Source organism: Triturus cristatus, chromosome 6, assembly GCF_964204655.1.
Source record: "Triturus cristatus chromosome 6, aTriCri1.1, whole genome shotgun sequence".
NCBI classification, from domain to species: Eukaryota; Metazoa; Chordata; class Amphibia; order Caudata; family Salamandridae; genus Triturus; species Triturus cristatus.
In genome coordinates, this window is record NC_140589.1 from 1,859,036,378 (window position 1) to 1,859,063,467 (window position 27,090).

At 42.1% G+C, this 27,090-nt stretch overlaps 1 protein-coding gene across 2 annotated transcripts in view; it reads right to left on the reverse strand.

Moving 5' to 3' along the window:
* Positions 1–27,090, reverse strand: part of LOC146822211 (uncharacterized) — a 154,244-nt gene that overhangs the window by 113,178 nt on the left and 13,976 nt on the right. The window contains exons 2-5 of one of the 2 annotated variants that reach the window (XM_085613360.1): positions 22,814–22,975; positions 20,334–20,480; positions 13,975–14,124; positions 2,513–3,355 (exon numbers count right to left, since the gene is read on the reverse strand). In XM_085613360.1, coding sequence (XP_085469486.1) covers positions 2,631–3,355; positions 13,975–14,124; positions 20,334–20,480; positions 22,814–22,975 — 1,184 coding nt within the window. In that variant the 3' untranslated portion in view covers positions 2,513–2,630. Of the gene's footprint in view, positions 1–2,512; positions 3,356–13,974; positions 14,125–20,333; positions 20,481–22,813; positions 22,976–27,090 lie in introns of those variants that run through there. The other variant, XM_085613362.1, reaches the window with a different exon arrangement.

A 27,090-nucleotide genomic window follows, 5' to 3' on the forward strand; every position in this document is an offset into this window, starting at 1 on the left:
GGCATGTGGCATCACTACGTAGTTTAGCGTTACCCCCCAAATAAACATGTTTTAACTCCTTCTTCGGTATATCAATAGCGCAGGCAGGGTCTTCAAAGACGTTCAAATTAAACACATCTCTAAACGTAGTGATAGTATAATTAAGCCATGGGATCAGTCTAAATTTATCTAAACGGAGGCAATCATTGATAATTTTCCTCGTAAAGCCAGTTTGTTCCTTAGACCAGATAGATCTCCATACCAGTTGGGGTCTTAATCCTATGAGGTCTGCCAGGTGTTCCAATCCGACCTCCTGGTGGGTCAGTCTGGTAGAGGCTGAGGATGGTAAACAGAGGAGCCTTTTTAAAAATGTATTTTCCTCCACTTGTAAAGCCTCATGGCGACAATGTCCCCACACGCCAGAACCATAAAGGGCCAAAGATACACATCTGTGGCGGTAAATATACAGCATGTCATATATGCGCCTACTTCCCAATTTGGAAGCAAATTTAAAGATACCAAAGGCACATTTCCTCATTTTTGCCCTAACATTAGACATCTCCTGAGCCCATATACCACCACTATTAAAAGTGATACCCAAGTAACAAAATTTCTCAACCACTTGGATCATTTGATCATCAAACACAAAGGTTCTTAATTTTTTTACTTTCTTCCCACAGGCCATAATAAAGGTTTTTGAATTGTTAATCTTAAGCTTTCTCCCTTTAATAAAATCCAAAAATGTATCCATGAGTCTCTGCAGTCCGACAGGGGTTCTAGATAGAAGCACTGTGTCGTCTGCGTAAAGCAATACTGGAATTGCTAGTGCTTCAGCGGTTGGGGCATCAGCATTAACCAGTCTCAACTCGGACTCAATGGCATTAATAAAAAGGGAGAAAAGAAGGGAGGATTTTGCCACACTGTTTCTCCTTTTCTGGATCGACTGGGCAAAATCCTGGGTTCTCTGAAACATACATAGGACCACAATGTAATTTAGAATATTTCAGTCAAGTATTAAATATCTTCTTCACAATTTAGCTAAGTCCACACTCTTGATGTCAAACATAGGCATTCTTCCTACATCTGCCAGACATGATAAGGACAACTAACCCAGTTATGTGTCATATGCAGACCTTTACATAAGAGAGCCAATAGGCAGTTCTTCCCCAGAGGTACAGGTAAAAAAGCCTGTGCCTCTCACTGCATAATTTTTTTAAAAACAGTTGATGAACATAATGCAGAACATTGTCATACATTCACCCCAGTGCATAGATCTGGGCCTAAATCTATCCTTTTTTTGCTCCCCATGCCATTCCAGTTTGAAACAAGCCATATGCAAATCAGTCTTGACCCTGTGCCCCACAGTAACCATCCAGCCCGAACTGCCAGGCCAGGTCCTCCCTGGTCTGAAAATAAGCATCCTAGGACCGGTTTTGGGGTTTCACCCCTCATTCGCCAGGATAGTTTAACTCCAGCAGCATTGAGAGCACAGGACTCACTGGATAATAGCAGTTTTGCAACATCTTGGTACAGGAAGTAGTTGACATTCTCAGGCAAAAAGAAGCACTCCGGTGACCCATGACATCAGAGCACCATGGTAATGTTACACAGTCAACAAAGGTGACAAGGGGCATGTAGTGGAATACAGAGTCCTCAGTGACAGAATACAAAAAAGATTAAGTCAGTAAATATTTGTAATGATTATATCAGTAGGCTGCACTGCTATCCTGTACTTTCAATTTTGCCTTGTCTCAACAGTAATAATTAGATTTACTTTATTTTAGTATTTTAAGCTGTACCCCTTACTGTTTCATGTAGCGAGCACGAATGCATTTTGGCGCCATATTGTTACAGAAAAATATACAAAATAAATAAATGAAATTTCAATAGGGTCAATGCACTTTATTCCACACTGAGAGCAGCATTTCTGTTTGCCTCTACAGACACTGTCATCCCTACACTGTCGGACAGGCAGTGGTACCTTGCAATCGCAGGGTTCTGGTGGACATGTTCCTAGTTTTACTGAAACTGAGAAAAAAGTGTGTTAGTTGCTGCATTATGGTTTAGTAATATTTTCTGCATTATTGTTTAAACCAAAGACTATGACTGGTGTAGGAAATCCACCTTTTCTGCGTGATCACCCAAGATTTTTCGCATTTTGCCACAACCTATATATTTCTGGTGTTAGACTTCTGTGCACTTTAACCCTGCTAAACCTTATATTTTGCTGATATTACATCTCCTAGCACTTTAACCCAGGTAAACATTGCTGAAGTGCCTGTGCTCTCCCTTTAAACATGGTTAAGCAGACACTTTCTTAATTAGTATTTTCAACTTACCTTTAATCTCCCAGTATGTGGTACAAAATGTACTCAGGGCATGTACGTTAAATGTGAAGAGTGGACTGCAGCCCCTATTGTGCCAACCACTGCAGTGATAGTACAAATATGACTTCAGGCCTACCAGTGTAGCCTGATAACAGCAGTGTAAAACAATGTTATTTGACCTGACAAAATAAACCCTTACAGCAAGTCAAACAATCAAAAAACTTTATTCGATCATTTTAGAAAACAATCATAAAAGCACAATAAAATTCATGACAATGGGAAGACGGAAACCAATGGGTTTGACTAGAAACAGATTAAAACACATTAAGATAAAAAGGACATACTTTTTCTTGCAGATACAGATTTTAAAATATATACAGCAGTAAAATAACACACATCAGGTTCATCAAGTGCAAATAGAAGGCTCATAGCGGATTTCGCAGTGAGCACAAAATATTTTTTAAAAAGTGGTTTCAGGTAAGTGATACGAAAACACAAATATAATGGGCAAATCAACAAAAAATGCTCAGGACTTTGTTTCGAAATCCCATCACACGGGCATGGGGTAGAGGTATGTTTCTTAATTTGAGGGTAAGCTACCAGTTTATGAACTATCCACAGTCGCAGTCTAGTAAGGACATGCTGATGAGAGTGTTTAGTGACCAATTTTAGATACTTTGAAAAGCCAAATTCAGCCAAATTATAAGAATGGTAATATATATGGGTAGAGAACTGGCATGTGGCATCACTACGTAGTTTAGCGTTACCCCCCAAATAAACATGTTTTAACTCCTTCTTCGGTATATCAATAGCGCAGGCAGGGTCTTCAAAGACGTTCAAATTAAACACATCTCTAAACGTAGTGATAGTATAATTAAGCCATGGGATCAGTCTAAATTTATCTAAACGGAGGCAATCATTGATAATTTTCCTCGTAAAGCCAGTTTGTTCCTTAGACCAGATAGATCTCCATACCAGTTGGGGTCTTAATCCTATGAGGTCTGCCAGGTGTTCCAATCCGACCTCCTGGTGGGTCAGTCTGGTAGAGGCTGAGGATGGTAAACAGAGGAGCCTTTTTAAAAATGTATTTTCCTCCACTTGTAAAGCCTCATGGCGACAATGTCCCCACACGCCAGAACCATAAAGGGCCAAAGATACACATCTGTGGCGGTAAATATACAGCATGTCATATATGCGCCTACTTCCCAATTTGGAAGCAAATTTAAAGATACCAAAGGCACATTTCCTCATTTTTGCCCTAACATTAGACATCTCCTGAGCCCATATACCACCACTATTAAAAGTGATACCCAAGTAACAAAATTTCTCAACCACTTGGATCATTTGATCATCAAACACAAAGGTTCTTAATTTTTTTACTTTCTTCCCACAGGCCATAATAAAGGTTTTTGAATTGTTAATCTTAAGCTTTCTCCCTTTAATAAAATCCAAAAATGTATCCATGAGTCTCTGCAGTCCGACAGGGGTTCTAGATAGAAGCACTGTGTCGTCTGCGTAAAGCAATACTGGAATTGCTAGTGCTTCAGCGGTTGGGGCATCAGCATTAACCAGTCTCAACTCGGACTCAATGGCATTAATAAAAAGGGAGAAAAGAAGGGGGCGAGGACACAGCCTTGCCTAATACCGCAATCCACTCTAATATTGGGGGTACATTCTCCTGCTTGACCAAAGCGAATCCTGGCCGACAATTTACTATACAGTCGTGCCAGGAAATAAATAATTTCAGATGGTGCACCTAGATCCAGTAGGGTTGTCCACAGTAATGCATGGTCCACCAGATCGAATGCACTTGAAATGTCCGCAAAGCAGAGGAATAAAGAGCCCTGTTTTGCACGCGTATATTTACCTATAATCAAATCTAGGTTAATGCACTGTTCAATCGTGCCCAGCCCCTTGCGAAACCCAAACTGGGAATCAGCAAGGATTCCACTGACCTCTGCCCATTCCTCCAGTCGCAACAATAACACCCTACTCATTATTTTCAGGGAGGAGTCAAGAAGTGAGATTGGACGATAGTTATTAGCCTCGCCCCTATCTCCTTTCTTGTATATTGGAATGATTATAGACTCGCCCCAGGACCGGGGGAAGGTGGCCACGGCAACTGCATTAAAGACCTTGGTCAAAAAAGGACTCCATAGCTGTACATCAGCTTTGTAAAGGTCAATCGGAACCCAGTCAGGGCCGGGTGCCTTACCTCCCTTACTACACCGGATGGCATTATCCACCTCAGCGATGGTAATATTAAGGAAAGTGTTAGGACTAGAGTCAGTAGGCACGGCACTCCCCAGAGCTGACCCCCCTGGATTAAAAATACTAGAAAAATAAGAGACCCAGTTTTCCTCGCTAACCTGGGCAGATAATACTGGGTAAACCTCATTCTGGAGAAAGGGACTATTTACAGTATTCCAAAATAACTTAGTATCCTTGAGCATAGCTGCCTTAGACAAGTTTTCCCATGCTTCTTCCCTTAACTCCTGCTTTCTTCGGATCAAGTGCTCCTTATAAATACACCTTAGCGAACTGACAACATCCCTATCCCTGGGGTTGCAAGTGAGGGCTTTTTTAAATTCTTGTAAGGATTTTGTACATGCCCCATCAAACCAGGCTATAGCAGCCCTTGGTCCCTTAGCCTTGTTGTTTGTCAAGATCTTTTTGGTTATCTCATTTATTTTGTCAAACCCAACAAGGATTCTAGTGGTACCCACATCAGTATCGAGGCAGCGTTCCAACTCCTGGAGACAGGCAACCACAATTTTAGTCAACAACCGCTCTGCGTTATGCCTGGCCCATTTAATCCTTGTGCCATTTGGTCTATGGGGGATAATATCCCCAACAGTCCCACACACTACTCTATCCTTTCTCCACCAGAAGAACAATTGCATCGTGATGAAATTATGATCACTAAGGGCCAAATCTAGGATTTCCGGGGTGCTACACAGAGTATTAATACTTTCTGAAACTAATAGATAGTCTATAATTGTGGTTGCATTCCTTCCTACGAAAGTTGGGACCTGATTGCCCTCATTATCTTTACCTGGCAAAAGTATTAACACATCTAGTTTTTGCATAAGAGTGTTAAGAGATTCCCCATAAGCCGTATGTACAAAATGGGCCCGGTCCACCCCTCCGTCCCCTTCAAAGCCACACACGCTCATTAATGAATCAGGGCACATATGAATGTTAAAATCCCCTCCCCACAGAATATCAAAGGAGTCGCGATTTAGCCCACATGATCTGTCGACTGCTGAGTCGAGTTCATCAACTACTAGGGTACTGGCCTGATCAAATACATTATTATAGTGGTTAATGATTAGGACATTACGCCCTCCACTGTGCTGCAACCATAATACCTGAGAGTGTGAGCCGACTGTGGTATAGAATTTGACTCGCACCGGGAGACTTACTGACAGCAAAATCACCAACCCTCCTTTGGCTCTACCCATGTTTGAGCTCTGTGCCAGGCAATTAAAAGTGACATAACCATCAAGATAGATCTCTTCTGTAAGCCACGTCTCCTGCAGACAGAGTATATCATGCATAGTAATGAACTCCTGCCAACCTAGGGATTCTATCTTTTTCTGCCATCCTGCGATGTTCCAACTCACTAAATTATAACCTTTACCTAGGGTACTAACCTTAGGAGCAATATGCTCTCCCACGGAAAGAGGGGGCGATAGCCTGGTGACTGGCTCATCTCTGGGTTGGGATTTATTAAGTACCAAAGAATTAATGGGTACCGTCTGGGGTAAACTCTCAACTTGTGCGGTCTCTAAAGGCATCTGCTCCCCCAGAACCTCATCTACTTTATCCAGGCTACTCGCTAGGGGCCCTTTATCCTGATCAAAGCAGTCACCCATGATTTGACTGTCAGAGGGCAGTCAATCTACTGCGTCAAGGCAGCTAAAGCGGTTATAGTCGCAGAAATGATCATGGGCAAACATAAGACCAGGCCTGCTAATATATCTCCTACGGTGTCCCCTTGAATTAACCCTCGTCCACTCCTCATGGCCTCTCCCGTGTTCCATGCTAGTTGGTGGATAGAAGAAAGACAGTGGTAGGGTTTGAATGGTAGAGTCCAGGGACCTATTAAATCCAGCACAAACATGGGCAACAGTTCTAGGGTCCCTGAAATTGACTGTTATACAGTCCCCATTTATAGGTATAGGCGATTTCCCCAGCCAAGGTATCCGTCTTACCATCAGGATCTCACTAGATAAGTGGGATGGCAAAGGTCTATTCCAATTTAGCCAGCGGATCACTTTACTTTTTAGGGAGCTGAAAGATTCACCTTCCTCCTCTTCTAGTGCCGGTGCTCCTGCCAGTACCACCGTGAAACGGTTAGAATCGGGTGGGAGGTCCGGATATCGGGGTCTATTTCTACTACACTCTCTGACTAGGGCTGGAGGAACCACCTTACCATCCGCTTTATTCCCAGAAATAACGCACCCATCCACCGAAGAAGCAACAGTCAGCTTAGGGACTTCCTGTGGCACCGGTTTATTTGGCCCAGGGAGTCCAGTTTTATTTTTATTAGGCATACTCAAATCTATAGATGGTATAGTCCCCCTATTTACACAGACTGGGGTGGTAGCAACGTCTTGCTTGGTGGCCACACTTGGATTTGCCACCAGCGCAGCTGTATTTTTCTCGATGTTACTTAATCTAAGTCGATTTGTTCTAGTTTAACCTCAAGAGGTCGTAAAAGGGTTTTAAATAGTGCTCCCAGGCTTTCTATAGACCGTCCAGGGTCCAGAGGTGCTGGCCTAGAATTATTAGAGGTAGGTTCGGTTAAGTCGACCATTCCAATCCCTGCATCCTTTGGTTCTATGATCGGCCTAGATGGTTGGGAGCTACCACCTTGCAGCTTAGCTAGTTTAGGCTTATTCCCATCTTTTTTGTTATATACCCGTTTTCTTTTTGGAATGGCCCCTTCTTTGGTCCCTTGAATGGTCCCTTGTTTTACAATGCTAACAATAGGGGCCCCTGTAGTATCATTTTCAGGGGCGACGCCATGATTAGACAGGAGTGAATCAATTTCGGGCGAAATTTCATTCACTAGAATGTCTAACTCCTGCGAATCATTTCCCCCCATTCCTGTGGTAGTGTTGGGCTCTATTGGCTGTGTTACTGTGATAACTGGGATTGGGTTCCTGTCTGGGCTTTTAGCTAAGGCGATCGCTCCTAGGGATGATCTTTTAGAAATTAGTTCATGTGATAAACGCTTTTCTAATACAGAAATTTCCTTTTCAATCAAATTGTTGGCCCTAATTAAAAATGTATCCATACCTCCTGCAATAGAACCCCCCACAAGAGAAGCTTTACTTCTCAGCTCGCGTCCCGACATAGTAAACAAAGTCACAGATTGGCACCTTAGTGTCCTGAGACCAAGAGGGAGGGCCCGGTCCGGTCTTGAATGGTCAGGAACGGGAAAGAACGGTCTCGCCCTTGTCCCGGGCTTCTCCCGGGCTGCTCCCGCGCGCTCCCGCGCTGCGGTAGGGAGGGTCTGTGAAATAGAGGTAATAGCTGGGGGGCGGAGCAAGCAGGGAGAGCGGGCCAGGTGTTTCTGGTCAGGCTTACAGGGACTCCTGGGAAATGGAGTCCCTGATTGCACCACTCGCAGCCCTGCAGTAGCTCCCAGCCACCCACAGCAGTCTCTGGTAAACCAGCCCCTCCTTCGACCAAGTCCCAAGCAAGGAGCAACGAAGTGGGACCCGCGAAGCGGGTCCGGCGAGGTGTAGCGCCTCAAAAGCGTCACAGGGTACAGCAGCGAAGATCAGATCCACAGCGTCCCGGCAGTTAGGTAAGATTGATGTCCCAAAGAGGCTTCCTGGGCCAAGGGGTTTTAGCTCCGTAGGTGGGGGCGGAGCAAGCAGGGAGAGCGGGCCAGGTGTTTCTGGTCAGGCTTACAGGGACTCCTGGGAAATGGAGTCCCTGATTGTACCACTCGCAGCCCAGCAGTAGCTCCCAGCCACCCACAGCAGTCTCTGGTAAACCAGCCCCTCCTCCGACCAAGTCCCAAGCAAGGAGCACCGAAGCGGGACCCGCGAAGCGGGTCCGGAGAGGTGTAGCGCCTCAAAAGCGTCACAGGGTACAGCAGCGAAGATCAGATCCACAGCGTCCCGGCAGTTAGGTAAGATTGATGTCCCAAAGAGGCTTCCTGGGCCAAGGGGTTTTAGCTCCGTAGGTGGGGGCGGAGCAAGCAGGGAGAGTGGGCCAGGTGTTTCTGGTCAGGCTTACAGGGACTCCTGGGAAATGGAGTCCCTGATTGCACCACTCGCAGCCCTGCAGTAGCTCCCAGCCACCCACAGCAGTCTCTGGTAAACCAGCCCCTCCTCCGACCAAGTCCCAAGCAAGGAGCAACGAAGTGGGACCCGCGAAGCGGGTCCGGCAAGGTGTAGCGCCTCAAAAGCGTCACAGGGTACAGCAGCGAAGATCAGATCCACAGCGTCCCGGCAGTTAGGTAAGATTGATGTCCCAAAGAGGCTTCCTGGGCCAAGGGGTTTTAGCTCCGTAGGTGGGGGCGGAGCAAGCAGGGAGAGCGGGCCAGGTGTTTCTGGTCAGGCTTACAGGGACTCCTGGGAAATGGAGTCCCTGATTGCACCACTCGCAGCCCAGCAGTAGCTCCCAGCCACCCACAGCAGTCTCTGGTAAACCAGCCCCTCCTCCGACCAAGTCCCAAGCAAGGAGCAACGAAGCGGGACCCGCGAAGCGGGTCCGGAGAGGTGTAGCGCCTCAAAAGCGTCACAGGGTACAGCAGCGAAGATCCGATCCACAGCGTCCCGGCAGTTAGGTAAGATTGATGTCACAGCAAGTCAAAAGCTCCCTTTCAAATATGAGTAAGTCTACCTTGTGTAGGCCTTCTCACCCACAAGGCAGGGTGCATGGTATTAACAAGTAGGACAGGCAGAACATTAATGTTAACATGTCTTTAAAGTCACTCTCACCCAAAAGCTATTTTTCACTGAGGCAGGCCTAGCTATCCTATTTACAAAACCAGAGTACAGATTAATATTCTAATACTGTATCTCAGGAATAAAAATAGCGAGAAAACTAACTAAATAACTATTTTCAATAGTCATTAATGATCCAATTCAAATATGAAAGCAGAGTTTAAATGCATTTTAAGGAAAAGTACATTTTAGAAAGTTACCTTTTCTATGCCTGACATTCCTAGAGGCTAAATTTGAAATCCCACTTAAGGCAACCAGTAATTAGTGTTTGAATAGATGTGGAAAAGGCATGAAATGCTTCCCAGGAGCAAACCAAACACTGACATGATGGGGTAGAGCTGACTCCTCTGAACTTCCCAAAATACGCAGGGCAGGGGATCCTTTTCGATGTTAGTGTCAAATCCTGCTTGAGTATCAAAGCCTGTTTGGAGGTCAGCTTTGTTTACCTATAACACTTTGGAGCACAGAGAACAGGAAGCTAAGATAACTCTTATGAATTTACTGTAGAAGGACCTCCTTTGTCCCACTAGACCTTCTCTCTCTGGGTTTTACAGATAACACTAGAGGCACACTTGAAAGGAATGGAAATATGATATGAAAATAAGTTTAGTGTGGCCAAACAGTTTCACCATCATGAAAATAATCAAAGTGGGTGGGGCTTGCCCCAGGAACCTTTACCCCATTGTTAAGTGCATGCCCAGGAGTCATTCTCACCCAATAGCTAGTGCCAAACATAAGTGTGGCACCTACAGACACTGACTTCAAAAATCTTTCTGGATCAGAGGATGAACAGAAGACGAGTGGACTCGCTGTGACTGTGACAGGAGTCCTGAAGGACTGGGCCTGCTCCCTCTTGTGCTCGGAAAAAAGAGTAGAATCCAAGGCTCATGAGGCTGACCTCCTGTTCAAGCTACATGGAAACAACAAGCTACAGGAGGACTTTCATGAATTTGCGCAGCTGACCGGCATGCGTACCTGAACTTTATTCTGCATTTGCTCTCTGCTTGACACCCTGCAAATATCTGAGTGCCTCCTCTGAGATCCAGAGGGGTTTTAGATGGGTACTCGTGTTGTGGATTGGGATTTAAAGGATAAAGTGAGAATGTACAATCTTTGACCAGGATGAACCTAGATGGTGTAACTAACCCACTCTCCATTACGGTCATCATCGAATTGCACTCACTGCAGCCACTGATTATCACTGGTACATTATTCATCTTGGTGCTATTCCTATTTTAAACTTTAAAAAATCATATCTTCAGTTTCCCTTATTGGAGTTTTGACTTTATGGATGTTTTGGTACTGCACAAATACTTCACACATTGCCTTTAAGTTAAGCCTTTCTGTTCAGTGCCATTGCTACTAGGGGGTTTAGCTTAGGTGTATTTAGTGACTTCAGTGGTTCACATGTGTTTGTTCCTCAAGATGGGTAGTCACTCACCACACTCAATAATCTACTTTCTTACAACTTTGAAGTGGAGAATGTTCTTAACTTATGCAGTTACCTCAATGCTTCAAGAATTCCCATATCTTGAAGACAATTGAGTGTAGCGATCATAAAATCATGACTTTTTGCTGAGTAAGAAGAATAAATAGGAGTCTAGGTTCGAAGTGCAAAGCAAACTCATGGCAGGGAAGAGCAAGGAATGAGGTATAAGCAGCAACATCAACATGTTTGCCCTTTTTACGAGGCAATTCCTCTTACATGGAATAGGAAAGAAGATTATTTGAATGCCATACACTGACTTTTATATCAACATTATGATTTATATCCAGTGACCTCTCATGGAATTACAGTCAGGATGAACTAGAGGATATAAAGCCACGAGTGCATAAAAACAATGTGCTTCACTTCCTGGTTAATGTATTTGCTGTATCTGTATTATAGGAATGAACTAACATTATTTTCATCCCATTCATTTATCTCCTGTTCAGCACACAAGAGCTCTGTGGCTAAAAATGTCAACATTTAATTCTCTTTAAGATCATTCTTCACACTAAGGTCTCTACCTGACTAAATCAATTTTCTTAAATGTTCAACTTTAAATTGTGTTGCTTAATTGTGGACAGACAGCCTGTACAAGGTATGTACACTCAACATACATAGAAGCAACATGCAAATTTCCTGTCTCTTTCTATGCTTTCTCATGCTACATCCAGGGTCTTATCGAAACATATAGTAAGATACCATTATTCATTGGTAGTGTGCCATTAAACATCTAGTCAATGTAAATGATATATTTTCCAGATCTGACTTATGTAATTGTATATGAAACTGACAATTCTGAAAACAGTTTTTAAAGGTCTTTGTTCTACAATGTATATTATATTCTTGAAAATAATATTTTTTATAATCAAGTCATTAACATGTCTGAGTTTGCCTTTAATGACCACATTTAAGAAAGGACGTTCACAAAGCCGCAGCGAAGCAGAATTGCTGCATTTGCACAATTTTTTAACTGCAATTCACACATATCGTTGAGAATCAGTGCACACAGCTAGACACTTGAGGAGAAACAGGCATTACAATGTGGCTGTTACCACACATAGCCTTTACCACGCGGCTGTTGCAACGCATGTACCATTACCATTCATAGCCTTTACCATGCATTTTTTACAACACATATGCCTTTACCAAGCATGCCTTTACAACCAATTACATTGTAAAGGTACGAATAGTAAGGGCATGTATGTGGTACTGGTGGTAAATCACCTGTGTGGCAATCAGTGTTGTTAGAGGAGAGAAAGAGATCCTTCTACTCCCTCTTTATGACCTGTGCCTCAGCCTTGAAGAGCTACAGAGTCGTCGTTGTTTTCCTGAGATAAGGGGAATTAGGTATGGCCCGGGGGTTTTGAGGGCATGGAGTACAGTCAGTGCCTATCTTCTGACTTAGAAGAAATTCTGAGAAAAAAGTGTCTGAAAAGGTAAAGTTCTGGGAGCAAGCTTGCACGAGGTGTCCGAGCAGGAAGAATCTTTGTTGTAAGGCCTTGGGTCAAAAACGTAATGAAGTTTTCTATGTTTGGACTTAGTCGCCAAAATGGAAGTCGAAAAACTCCAGTGGGACGAGGCGGAAGGCTACAGCCGAAGACAGTTCCACAGGCCGAATCCCCCTTTAGCAAAGGTCCACTGAAAAGTATTTGCTGCTGTGGAGAAGAACATAATGGGAGAAGATGCAAATTCAATACAACCAGCGAAGCCCTGGGGCGAATAGGAGAGAAGGTTGGTCCAAGTCTCCTCCTGCTTCTCAGAGCACTTTTGGGTCAAAATTAGTTCAATTCGTCAGTTTAGGTGTTTTGCCATCTGAGCACCTTTAGCACCACAACCAAGGGCCCTGGACTGGGGGATACCTATTGGGGCTTCAGGACTCACTAAGGCTGGGTCCAGGTGTGGTTTCAAGAAGGTGGGAGCCTTTTATGTCGATGTGGTTCTGAAAAGGAGGCCTGCAATCTAGCCCAGGAGTTACTTCTGGTAGTCCTGGATACAGGTGAAGATGCAGGGTGCAACAGCAGGGTTAGATTTTGAGGGTTCAAGATAGGCTCAAGGCACTAAAGCAGTCCTCCCTGGTACAGCAGCAGTCTGACGGAGTACACAGTAGTTCACAGCAGCAGGCAGTCCTCTGAGAGTCCTTCCGCAGGTCCAGTAGTGAACTGAAGAGTGGGTCTGAAGGTCCTATTTTTATACACTGGTGCCCTACTCATGCAACGTGGGAGAAGCTTCTAGAAGGTTTCTTTGAAGTGAATGGAATTTCTTAACTTCCCTGCCCTGGCTCCAAAGTTGACAGCAGTGACAATACAGGATCATTAGGCCCTTTGTGTGAATGCAAAGTACAGGCTATTCAGTTGTTTGTGGGGCTGTGCTGAGCTCCAACTCCATCCAACCAGCACATGGCCCATTGAAGCACACCTAATGTGAGACTGTCTGGGAGAAATTCAAAAAGTCTAACTGTCAACCGCTACCAGTCATGTGACCCAAGACAGGCTGCAGGCACAAAGGGCTAAGGGCAGGAAAATGCCAACTTTCTAAAAGTGCCATTTTCAAAACTCTATTGAAAAAATCCAACTTTAGTGTTAAATAATGTTTATCATTCTAATTTCATAGGTAGTAAACATGAAACATCCACCTGCCCCCAATTCGAAATTACAGCCTATTGAAGGTAATGAGGAAACCCCAATGTTATCCTATGGGAGGATTAGGCCTCACCGTAGTAAAAAATGTATTTCGATTTTCACTACTAGTGAAGAAATTATTGAAGGGAACGGAATCTCCTGGGACAACAAACTTTGTTTAAGTAGGGTTTCATGCAATCAGACTGAACAAACTGGACAAAAGATTTACTGACGTAATTCCATACAGAACAAAAGAGACAGCAGGTTTTGGCAGAACATTTTCTCAATAATGAACCCCTATATTTATGTGGGATGGAAACTACATAAAACACCCTATTTTGTAGGATATTTGAATGTTAAAAACAGAATTAACATTGTTGAATCACTTTATAGTAAACTAACAGAGTGAAAGGGACAGAAATGCAATGACATTGGAACTGTGATTTGATCCTAATGACGAAGATATGACATTCTAATGTGGAAATAGTGCATTCTATTGGAGAGTAGATCAGTGAAGAATATTGCTCCACCTTTAACAGGCCCTCTGTTTTCCCCTCCATCAGGCCCGTGCCTTCGATGTGTCTCATTACCTGGCAAAGCTTTCACACACTGCAACCTGCAGTCGAACAAACAGCACTTCTCGCCAACTCTGCACTGTGCATCGCTTTTGCACTGTGGTGGGAGGATTTTGCCACACTGTTTCTCCTTTTCTGGATCGACTGGGCAAAATCCTGGGTTCTCTGAAACATACATAGGACCACAATGTAATTTAGAATATTTCAGTCAAGTATTAAATATCTTCTTCACAATTTAGCTAAATCCACACTCTTGATGTCAAACATAGGCATTCTTCCTACATCTGCCGGACATGATAAGGACAACTAACCCAGTTATGTGTCCTATGCAGACTTTTACATAGGAGAGCCAATAGGCAGTTCTTCCCCAGAGGTACAGGTAAAAAAGCCTGTGCCTCTCACTGCATAATTTTTCAAAAATACAGTTGATGGACATAATGCAGAACATTGTCATACATTCACCCCAGTGCATAGATCTGGGCCTAAATCTATCCTTTTTTTGCTCCCCATGCCATTCCAGTTTGAAACGAGCCATATGCAAATCAGTCTTGACCCTGTGCCCCATAGCAACCATCCAGCCCGAACTGCCAGGCCAGGTCCTCCCTGGTCTGAAAATAAGCATCCTAGGACCGGTTTTGGGGTTTCACCCCTCATTCGCCAGGATAGTTTAACTCCAGCAGCATTGAGAGCACAGGACTCACTGGATAATAGCAGTTTTGCAACATCTTGGTACAGGAAGTAGTTGACATTCTCAGGCAAAAAGAAGCACTCCGGTGACCCATGACATCAGAGCACCATGGTAATGTTACACAGTCAACAAAGGTGACAAGGGGCATGTAGTGGAATACAGAGTCCTCAGTGACGGAATACAAAAAAAATTAAGTCAGTAAATATTTGTAATGATTATATCAGTAGGCTGCACTGCTATCCTGTACTTTCAATTTTGCCTCGTCTCAACAGTAATAATTATATTTACTTTATTTTAGTATTTTAAGCTGTACCCCTTATTGTTTCATGTAGCGAGCACTAATGCATTTTGGCGCCATATTGTTACAGAAAAATATACAAAATAAATAAATGAAATTCCAATAGGGTCAATGCACTTTATTCCACACCGAGAGCAGCATTTCTGTTGGCCTCTACAGCCACTGTCATCCCTACACTTTCGAACAGGCAGTGGTACCTTGCAATCGCAGGGTTCTGGTGGACATATTCCTAGTTTTACTGAAACTGAGAAGAAAAGTGTGTTAGTTGCTGCATTATGGTTTAGTAATATTTTCTGCATTTTTGTTTAAACCATAGTCTATGACTGGTGTAGGAAATCCACCTTTTCTGCGTGGTCACCCAAGATTTTTCGCTTTTTGCCACAACCTATATATTTCTGGTGTTAGACTTCTGTGCACTTTAACCCTGCTAAACCTATATTTTGCTGATGTTACACCTCCTAGCACTTTAACCCAGGTAAACATTGCTGAAGTGCCTGTGCTCTCCCTTTAAACATGGTTAAGCAGACAATTTCTTAATTAGTATTTTCAACTTACCTTTAATCCCCCAGTATGTGGTACAAAATGTTTTCAGGGCATGTACGTTAAATGTGAAGAGTGGACTGCAGCCCCTATTGTGCCAACCACTGCAATGATAGTACAAATATGACTTCAGGCCTACCAGTGTAGCCTGATAACAGCAGTGTAGTGTAAAACAATGTTATTTGACCTGACAAAATAAACCCTTACAGCAAGTAAAAAGCTCCCTTTCAAATATTAATAAGTCTACCTTGTGTAGGCCTTCTCACCCACAAGGCAGGGTGCATGGTTTTAACAAGTAGGACAGGCAGAACATTAATGTTAACATGTCTTTAAAGTCACTCTCACCCAAAAGCTATTTTTCATTGAGGCAGACCTAGCTATCCTATTTACAAAACCAGAGTACAGATTAATATTCTAATATTGTATCTCAGGAATAAAAATAGCGAGAAAACTAACTAAATAACTATTTTCAATAGTCATTAATGATCCAATTCAAATATGAAAGCAGAGTTTGAATGCATTTTAAGGAAAAGTACATTTTAGAAAGTTACCTTTTCTATGCCTGACATTCCTAGAGGCTAAACTTGAAATCCCACTTAAGGCAACCAGTAATTAGTGTTTGAATAGATGTGGAAAAGGCATGAAAAGCTTCCCAGGAGCAAACAAAACACTGACCTGATGGGGTAGAGCTGACTCCTCTGAACTTCCCAAAATACGCAGGGCAGGGGATCCTTTTTGATGTTAGTGTCAAATCCTGCTTGAGTATCAAAGCCTGTTTGGAGGTCAGCTTTGTTTACCTATAACACTTTGGAGCACAGAGAACAGGAAGCTAAGATAACTCTTATGAATTTACTGTAGAAGGACCTCCTTTGTCCCACTAGACCTTCTCTCTCTGGGTTTTACAAATAACACTAGAGGCACACTTGAAAGGAATGGAAATATGATATGAAAACAACTTTTGTGTGTTTACTGCTTGGTTTCTGGAAAACCCTACGTTTTATTCAACCAGACATCGGTCTCTGGGTTTAATGGGTGCACAGTGGCTGCTCCATACTGGTTTTTAGAGTTAGAACTTGAGTGTGGGAACAATACGATTATTATAGTAGACCCCCAAGATACATCCCCAATCCTCAGACCCAAAGTTTAGTGTGGCCAAACAGTTTCACCATCATGAAAATAATCAAAGTGGGTGGGGCTTGCCCCAGGCACCTTTACCCCATTGTTTAGCGCATGCCCAGGAGTCATTCTCACCCAATAGCTAGTGCCAAACATAAGTGTGGCACCTACAGACACTGACTTCAAAAATCTTTCTGGATCAGAGGATGAACAGAAGACGAGTGGACTCGCTGTGACTGTGACAGGAGTCCTGAAGGACTGGGCCTGCTCCCTCTTGCGCTCGGAAAAAAGAGTAGACTCCAAGGCTCATAAGGCTGACCTCTTGTTCAAGCTACATGGAAACAACAAGCTACAGCAGGACTTTCATAAATTTGCCCAGCTGACCGGCATGCGTACCTGATCTTTATTCTGCATTTGCTCTCTGCTTGACACCCTGCAAATATCTGAGTGCCCCCTCTCAGATCCAGAGGGGTTTTAGATATGTACTCGTGTTGTGGATTGGGATTTAAAGGCTAAAGTGAGAATGTACAATCTTTGACCAGGATGAACCTAGATGGTGTAACTAACCCACTCTCCATTACGGTCATCATCGAATTGCACTTACTGCAGCCACTGATTATCACTGGTACATTATTCATCTTGGTGCTATTCCTATTTTAAACTTTAAAAAATCATATCTTCAGTTTCCCTTATTGGAGTTTTGACTTTATGGATGTTTTGGTACTGCACAAATACTTCACACATTGCCTTTAAGTTAAGCCTTTCTGTTCAGTGCCATTGCTACTAGGGGGTTTAGCTAAGGTGTATTTAGTGACTTCAGTGGTTCACATGTTTGTTCCTCAAGATGGGTAGTCACTCACCACACTCAATAATCTACTTTCTTACAACTTTGAAGTGGAGAATGTTCTTAACTTATGCAGTTACCTCAATGCTTCAAGAATTCCCATATCTTGAAGACAATTGAGTGTAGCGATCATAAAATCATGACTTTTTGCTGAGTAAGAAGAATAAATAGGAGTCTAGGTTCGAAGTGCAAAGCAAACTCATGGCAGGGAAGAGCAAGGAATGAGGTATAAGCAGAAACATCAAAATTTTTGCCCTTTTTACGAGGCAATTTCTCTTACATGGAATAGGAAAGAAGATTATTTTAATGCCATACACTGACTTTTATATCCACATTATGATTTATAGCCAGTGACCTCTCATGGAATTACAGTCATGATGAACTAGAGGATATAAAGCCACGAGTGCATAATAACAATGTGCTTCTCTTCCTGGTTAATGATTTGCTGTATCTGTATTATAGGAATGAACTAACCTATTGCTGACATTATTTTCATCCCATTTATTTATCTCCTGTTCAGCACACAAGAGCTCTGTGGCTAAAAATGTCAACATTTAATACTCTTTAAGATCATTCTTGCACTAAGGTCTCTACCTGACTAAATCAATTTTCTTAAATGTTCAACTTTAAATTGTGTTGCTTAATTGTGGACAGACAACCTGTACAAGGTATGTACACTCAACATAGATAGAAGCAACATGCAAATTTCCTGTCTCTTTCTATGCTTTTTCATGCTACAGCCTGGGTCTTATCGAAACATATAGTAAGATACAATTATTCATTGGTAGTGTGCCATTAAAGTCAATGTAAATGATATATTTTCCAGATCTGACTTATGTAATTGTATGTGAAACTGACAATTCTGAAAACAGTTTTTAAAGGTCTTTGTATATTTTATATTCTTGAAAAGAATATTTTTTCTAATCAAGTCATTGACATGCCTGAGTTTGCCTTTAATGAAATACATTGTTGAGTGTTCCAGGTAAGGTCTCAGAGGAATTTGTAGCTTTGACCCTGCCCAGAATGCACCATTGTCATTGATACCCTTGCGTTGAATAGTGTGTCTCACCTTAACCATAATATCCATGCCGGATCCTAGCAGGTATAGAGGTCTTTCCTCGGCTCCGACATGGTCCCCCCTTGAAATAAGTAGCCGCTGCGCCACCTGTGCTCACTCCAAAGTCTTAAGACATTTGCTTCCACTGAGGTCCAAGTGGGTTCTGCACATCCTGTTGTGTTTGCACTTCAAGGCCTCACTTTCAGCTCTTGCACCTCATTCTTATTACCAATGTTGCCATTGTCCTTTGCGAAAAGTTGGTCTGACCTCTTTGAAGCCAAACTGGTTGTAGTCCAGGTATTGAGTTCTTTAGCAGTATGACAACAATTTGACCACATTTAAGAAAGGACGTTCACAAAGCCTCAGCGAAGCAGAATTGCTGCATTTGCACAATTTTTGAACTGCAATTCACACATATCGTTGAGAATCAGTGCACACAGCTAGACACTTGAGGGGAAACAGGCATTACAATGTGGCTGTTACCACACATAGCCTTTACCACGCGGGTGTTGCAACGCATGTACCATTACCATTCATAGCCTTTGCCATGCATTTTTTACAACACATATGCCTTTACCAAGCATGCCTTTACAACTAATTACATTGTAACGCTAACCGTACGAATAGTAAGAGCATATATGTGGTACTGGTGGTAAATCACCTGTGTGGCAATCAGTGTTGTTAGAGGAGAGAAAGAGATCCTTCTACTCCCTCTTTATGACCTGTGCCTCAGCCTTGAAGAGCTACAGAGTCGTTGTTGTTTTCCTGAGATAAGGGGAATTAGATATAGCCTGGGGGTTTTGAGGGCTGAGTACGGCTTCAGGGCCTTGGGCAAGGGTGATTTTTTTTTAAGGACTGCGGGCCTCTGCATCAGGAGCCTGTTTTACGGCTTTGTGCTGGGGCCGGATTTTCATATAAGGCCCAGGGAGGTTGCCCCAGGGGTCTGGTTTTAGGGCTGAGGGCTGGGGGCGGGTGTGTTTTTGAAAGGACACAAACTACTACAAGTGAGGAGAGATTGCGCCGGGTCTAGTTTAAGAGATCAGGGTAGGGGCAGGTATTTTTTAAAAGGGCTGGGGACCAGGAGGCGTCACACCGGTGTCCGGTTTTAGGGCTCAGGACTGGAGCCAGGGAAAACCTTTACCACGCACATGCTTTTAACATTCATGCTTTTAAAATTAAATTAGCTGTAAAGGCATGCATGTTAAAGGGATAATCATTGTAAAATAAATGTGCAGTAAAGGTTGTGCATAGTATAGCATTCATGTTGTAAAGAACACTTTGTAAAGGCATGCCTTACAACGGAATGTGGGTTTTTGCGTCATACATCCCCCTTGAGCATCCCAAAGGAACGTTGGTGAAAAATGGCAACTCCATTCCTTGTGGTTCACAATACAAAGCTGTAATTTTTTCTGGCTGTGGTTTTTAAAAAAAAGAAATGTTATTAGTTATTTCATCAAGAAGGTATAGAAATTAAAACAGGAAAATGCAACTGTGCACAATGTACATCTCTGTGACTGTGCTTGCTGACACAAAGCTTTGAACGGTTATCAGCTGTTGATGGCAAGCGGTAGCCATTGGCACAGAATAAGCTGTGCTCTTCATCTCCACCAGCACTGGGGAGAGACATCATCAGTCCTGTGGAGAAGTGCATGCTCTTCCCTTCAACTCCCCTTTCACAGTGTGCCACTACTTGTGGCACTGTAAAATGGTAGAGGCTTCACTGGTGGTGCCCTGTAAATGCATATCTTGGGAATGAGATATGATGCTCCTAGCATGATCCCTTAGAAAGGGTCTCACTGCAGTCACCTAGTAGCCCTTTAAGTCTACTCACCCGTCTCAGCACATTCTATCCTGCAGGCTCCATGGAAACAGCATCTCTGAGTCCCTGGGCACTGGCTGTCGCTGGTGCATTCGGCAGGAGCAGGGCGGGCAAACAGGCAGATGGACCGGTTGAAGGCCGGGCAGGATCCAAGTTTATCTGAAACAGAAGTCAGAATGATGTCGGGAGTGCATGGGCTTTTATGATAAATAACAAAGCATTATTTAAGAAAAAGTATACTTTTAAAAAGCAATGTAGGTTACCAGGTGTATTTATAATTAAAAGCAAAACAGAGTTTCTACATCAACAAGGTTAAATCTTCAAGTGTGCTATTGAGACCAGGTGGTGTGCGTTCCCACTCTGATAAGTCTGCTAAAGCTGTGTTGCAAATGTATCAATATTTCATGCAATTCAGTAAGACAACATGCTGCGCTGACTGAAAGGGAGAGAGCAGAATTGTGCCATATCATCTAAGACATGGCGCATTCATGCTGCCTCCTTGCGTTGTCACACTGTGAGCTGCTTAGCACCAATGCAGGCACCCTATGTGCCATGGTGCAGGGGTGCCTCTGTTACAGACAGGACTCATTTTGTGCAGGAAGGGACACCTTACTGCAAAAAAAATCTTTAAAGGTATTTTCCTGACGTAACGAGGAGAAATAAAGATATTTTTCTGCATTGCGCTTGGGTCTACAATCTTCATCCATTCTTAGGTTTACAACTCTTTTTTAGTCTGGGAATGTGCCAAAATCCATGGGTGGATGGATGTCTGAGCACGCCCACACTCCACCCATGGAACTCCTTGCGGCCGCAAGGTATAGCAAGCAGCCAAACGGGCTGCCTTGTGTTACTTTGGATTTACTAAGCCATGCAGAGCCGCAAAAGTTGGTAAATCCCAATCAAGGGCTGGTGTGATACAAGAACATCACAAACCTTAGTAAATCTGCCCTTGTGCCTTTCAGCCATGGGCTTTAATCTGTATTTACCATTCAGTTCTTGTTATTCATGTATGCACAAAAACCTTTTCCCACATATACATATAAATAGTCTCTGTCACACTTATTATCCTCAAAAAGTATTTTCATTTATTTTCATAAAAACATCCATATGTATTTGCATATACAAGATCACATCCTTTGGTTCAAAGGGCTTCACACAGTCCATCATTGTCTAATACATCCACATTTGCTATAATTCATGATCACACAATAACACAAGAATAATAAAAAAAATCACAATGAAGTAATCTGACTGAATGTATTTATTAAACTTCTGTATTAATTATCGTTTAATGCATTTTCATTTGTTCTATATAAGCAAACGTTGGACCCCAGTGTATCGAGAGTGCACAAAACGAAAGTTTGTTTATTGTCTTAATTGTACACTCCCTGTCCCTTTTGGAAACACGGGGTGACTCTCCTTTTTCTGCAGTAGAATAGCTAGAGTACAGAAAGCAGAGGGAACCTTCCCCCACTGCTCCGCCAAAGCACCACAGTGGTGTGTCGGTTAGACCACCGCTACAGAACGGGGGCGTTCTTCAAGTTCTGTAGTCCAGTGGGAATCCCAAATAAGTGGCAACAGGAATTTCTGTCTGAATCAGGATTATGAGGTATCTGAGAAACCCCACTCTTGTTATATTTTCCCCATACGTTTTTCCCTAGTGAAACCATGGCAGAATGTATCTGGGGAGAGTGTGTGGAATGAAGGTAGACCAATAAGGACATGGACATTCGTGAATGCACTGATTTTTGTGGTAATTGCTGATTCCAATATTTGCAACTTGGAATACCATGAGAAGTTTGAACTAGCATTTTTGTTATTTGCTATAGAGGGGAAACATGATGGGATGGAAACATTTTTATACTTGTAACAAGGGCCTTGAATAGTTCATCTGGACTAACAAGCAGAGCACCATATAACACCACCTACAGCAGAGGTTTTTGGGCAAACACTCCTATGACCACCAGCAAAGCAGGGGATGCAGGAACCGCCTCATGTCTGCCAGTCCTGTCTGCTCATGAATAGCACAGAGAGGAGGGCATCTCCACGACCTGCCATCTAAGCCACCAACCCAAATGCTGGGTTTTTTTCGTAGGACAAATTCCCCTAAAAGTCATCTCTTCCTTTTCTGTATCAATCTCGTTCCATAAGAAAACTCAAAACTCCCCACTTTGTTTCATGAATCTAAGGAATAGTATGGTTAAAAACTTACCACGCCAAGAAGAAACAGCAACATGTTCACCCAAAAATGCTTCTTTCTCTGCAATGACTCTTACTTTGATGGAGAAGCTTCCAGTGCCATGGGGGTGAACTCTATAAGTATCAGGACCTGAATCGGCCACAATGGTAAATTGGAGCTCCACGAGACAAAGTCTAAAGCGGCTTTATGTTTTCTTCTGCCTGCCTTTCATTTGCTTTAAGAGATCAGTATAGAGTGCCTGTCTGTGGAGTCCTAGGTGTCTCATTGTGGAAAAGTTGGCTAAGTCAAGTACCTTGTAAGTGCTTCGTGCACTGCAGCCTGCAGCCATATTCACAGCACTTCTCATCTCGTGGGCATTGCTGGTCTGTGGCACACACATTCATTGGCTGGCTGGGGAAATTGGCACATGTCGGGTAGCTGGGAGGCGTAGGACACAATCCAGACTTTTTTGGAACTGGAAAAGTCAAGACATTTATTTGTCAAATTTGGTTGTCACATGCATGAGAACATTTTGTCCCTTAATAACTTAGCACCTGTTTCACAAATGTCTGGCAAATTTCGCAGACCTGTTAAAACCGAGTAAACATTTTGTGTGGTTCGGTGAATTGGGTGCAAAGAAAAAAGGGGTATTTCTAAAACGTGCCTAAATCCAATGTATTCTGCATACGCTTTTCTAGTTTGCATAGCGCAAAAAATGGCATGCGGTTTTTGCTAAAATATGGCAGCATTACATATTAAGGTGTGCAGATAATTCTTATGGGTACTGCAGGTAAGCAATGGAACTATTTTAGAATTGTTTAGTTATTTAAAGTTAGCAATATCTGTTTTTGCAGTATCGTACCAGAATGTCAGGGTATTTTACGGTACTACCACAGTACATAGTGATCACAAGTCATGAGATGATTGACTAATCATTGTGTTTACAAAAGTAAAAACACCTTTGTTGTTTTTATTTTAGGTACAATTTGATCATTTTCTGCTTATTCCTTCCAATGCAAGTAATTATTAGGTTTGGTACTTTTCCCCAACTATAACAGGTAGAGCAAAATATTTATACGTATAAACAAAAATATGATGTCGAGCTGTACTATCATGATATCCCAAAAACATTTTTTAAGGTTAACATTTTTGTTTATAAATTTCAATAAATTGTTATACAAGCGTATAGTGATGTGCTTTTTTTAAGTTGTGCAGTAATTTTAAGTAATTATCGCTCTACTCTTTACACATTTTTGTGAATAATTAAATGTGTAAAAATTTGAAAATACACTTTAGCACAATATATTTATAAAATATACTGTCCTAAAGTGTATTTTGAATTTTTGTATTTGGATTTTTTTAATACTTTTTTTTGTACTTCGTATTTAAAACAAATATTTATAAACGTATAATACTTTTTGCCTACCTATTACCATTTTACTAAAGTGGTGATAGGTATGGGAAAAATATCAATAATAATGCTTACAGTGCTTGAAAGGTGTAAAGCAGAACACAGGCAAATAGGAGCTGAAAACAAAATAGCTGCCTTTAACTTTTGTAAAGGCAGTCATTAGCCTAAGCTAATGGCTTGTTATCAATATATACCTTGGTAATATCACAGATATCACTAAGTTTTAAACAGTTAAAACTTAAAAAATACTTACCCTACTTACCTCCCATACCCTACAGAATCATCTATGCACCATATCTTGCCACATTTTGTAAAAGTCTGAATGACGGTTTGCACACTGCACAAAAAACAAAAGACTATGTAAAATGCATTGGATTTCACACTCCCTCTGGCCCACCTTTTTCTTTGCACCCCGTTGTTATTGAGGGACTAAATCCCCCAAATCCCTATCTCTGGTCACCCTAATTATAACTACAGTGTGGCTACATCTGGGGATAGCCAGTTGGTAGTTATAGTTACGATCAACTTTTCCCATAGACAAAGCAGTTTTTCTTTTGCTAATAACTTTGGTACTCTTTGACGAACCTTCACGAAAGTTTAGAAAAAGTGCCCGCTTTGCCTAGTTTTGCATGGAAAGTTTTGGGTGATTTGTTAAGCGGGAGTTCAGAAAAAGGGGGAGTCCCAAAACAGTTTTTCCTCATTCAATGTCTATGGGTATTTTGTAATTTTTAGACATGGCTACAAGCCGAACCGTTGAATGGATTTACCCTAAATTTGGCAGAAAGCTACCTTTTGGCCCATAAAGCACACTTCTTGTAATTTGGTGTAAATCTGTTACGTAGTTTGAAGTTATTAAATAAATAAATCTTTACATATCTAGAGACACGGATCCTCTGTGGATCCGCTGTACCCACAGATCAATTTATATTTTACTTTATGTAAACACAAATACAAAATCAATGAAAAAAACAAAGGTGACAAGGACGTTATAGTTAGATTCATGTTTTACACTCACAAAACCTTATAAATTAAGGTGTTATAGGTATACTACTGTTAAGAAACTAGAACCCATGACCTAAAGTTACTTAACAACACAAGTTACAGTTTCTTCAGATAAGTATAACTATAACTGCTGAATTTCTATGGTGCTGTGTGATTAAAATTCTAACCTAATTATAATATCCCTGAAAACTCTATCTATAGACATATATCAGAGATATCTAAATACAACTATATAGACAATACACATGCATAGAGCCATGTACCAGCAGGGGTGGTGGTAACAAAAACATCAATGAAGTGGATTTAAAAATCTTTCCCATTTACAGTCAGTTACAGCAGCATAAGAAAGTAAGAAAAATTGCTCCTGTTCTGGTAGATATATGACACAGATTGAGAGTGCTGGTTTCTGTCAACATTTCCTAAAATCAGAAAACACTGGAGATGGAGAAGCCAAAAATAATAAATAGATCTCTCCCTCAAAGTTGCTCTTGGTCATCTTCTGATGACCTTCAAAATACCTGATTGCATACCCATGGCTTAGAAAGGGTAGAGCAAATCACGCGATGGGAACCCAGCAACACTTTTCTAGGATTTAGCATACTTGAACCGCAGGGGCCCGACATGGCAAGCACTTTGAGATCCAATTCCTATATATTGTATATGTCTATTACCTGTTGTAATGTTTGTGCATTGCTGAGTGCAGACCGTCGTGCAGCACTTTTGTGATCCTGGACAGTCACTGTCTTGTTTGCATTTTCACATGAGGTGCTACTTAAAGGCTGATAGGTAGCATGATAAATTAAATGTGTTTTGACCCCCTTTGAAATATGGGAACCTTGTTTCAGTCACGGTTTCACAAGTAGCGTCAAGACTTTTTCTATAGTAACAACATAAGTAGCAGAATAATTAAGCTTATTTTTATCCTCCCATTAGAAGAACCTTTTATGGGGGTCATCTACATTAACTGTCTACTACTTTTACTTCTGAGAATGGTCTTGCCCATTGTACAATAGGAGACTAAAACTTTAATATACATTCCACTATTTTCCCATAGATTTGTCATCATTGGTAAATTCCTACACCACAGGAATATACTTCAGGAATGTTCATTGATTAAGAGTAGAACGCACCCTTCTATCTTAGATATGCTACATGAAAATAGGTACAACTAATGCGTTGTATGGATGTGTATATTTTGTTGTTAAAAGAACCCCTTGAAACCTCTTGAACAAATTTATACCAACTGATTTTCATTATATATATGTAATATTGTATACTTATATCTGTATAAATCCATCAAAGGGCCTTGTCCATGAGGAATGCTTGGAAAGCCCCTGAAAACCCTATTGATCGCATCCAGTTGTGCTTTCTAAACACTACACTGTTGCTAATAGCACAACTATTCAGTCGGTGGTGTCCAAGGGCACATGTCACAAGTACTTTGCTGCATCATACCCGTCATGCTGTCCATATCTCTTAAAGCATAGGTTTGCCTGCTCAGAAGACACACTGAATTCAAAGATTGTAACACTAGGTTAGCCGAGGAAAACCTTTACTTGACAACGGCTTTGATACACATCAACTCCCTTTCCAAGTGATGGAGTTTCGATTGATGTTATTTGTTGATAGTTGTATCCACGGCTTTCAGAGGTTGACTGCTTCAGCAGAAGGTCATAGCCACCAGGGACTGGTCTGTGCTGTCTTGCCATTGCTCGACTGACCAAAGGAGCCAAGCACGACTTAAACCACGTGACTATGAGAATGTTCATGACAGCCTCATTAAAAAGTAACAGAGATTTAGCTAAATGGACCTGGATGAAGAATTTGAGTCATTAAATTGCTTTTGGTTCATGTATGAGCAATTGCAAATCTGGCACTTCTGATGCTCTTGAAACTGCTAGAGCAAAGAGGACTCTATCTTCTGTCAGAGAGCAGGGTTGTACGTCCAACTTTGACACTGGGGATGTATCTAATTCTAGCCCTCAGAGTAGTGAGGGGGGAACAAATTGTCAGCCTTCTTGTCATCATCAATGTTGTGAAGAACATTTGATATGCCCACAACCACAGCAGAATCTGAGCCGAATATGGCCATCAGCATCTGGCAATACTGCCATTGAGGAAGGACATTTGATTTGCTGTGGACCACATCAGAGTCTGAGCTAAATAGGGCCTCCCAC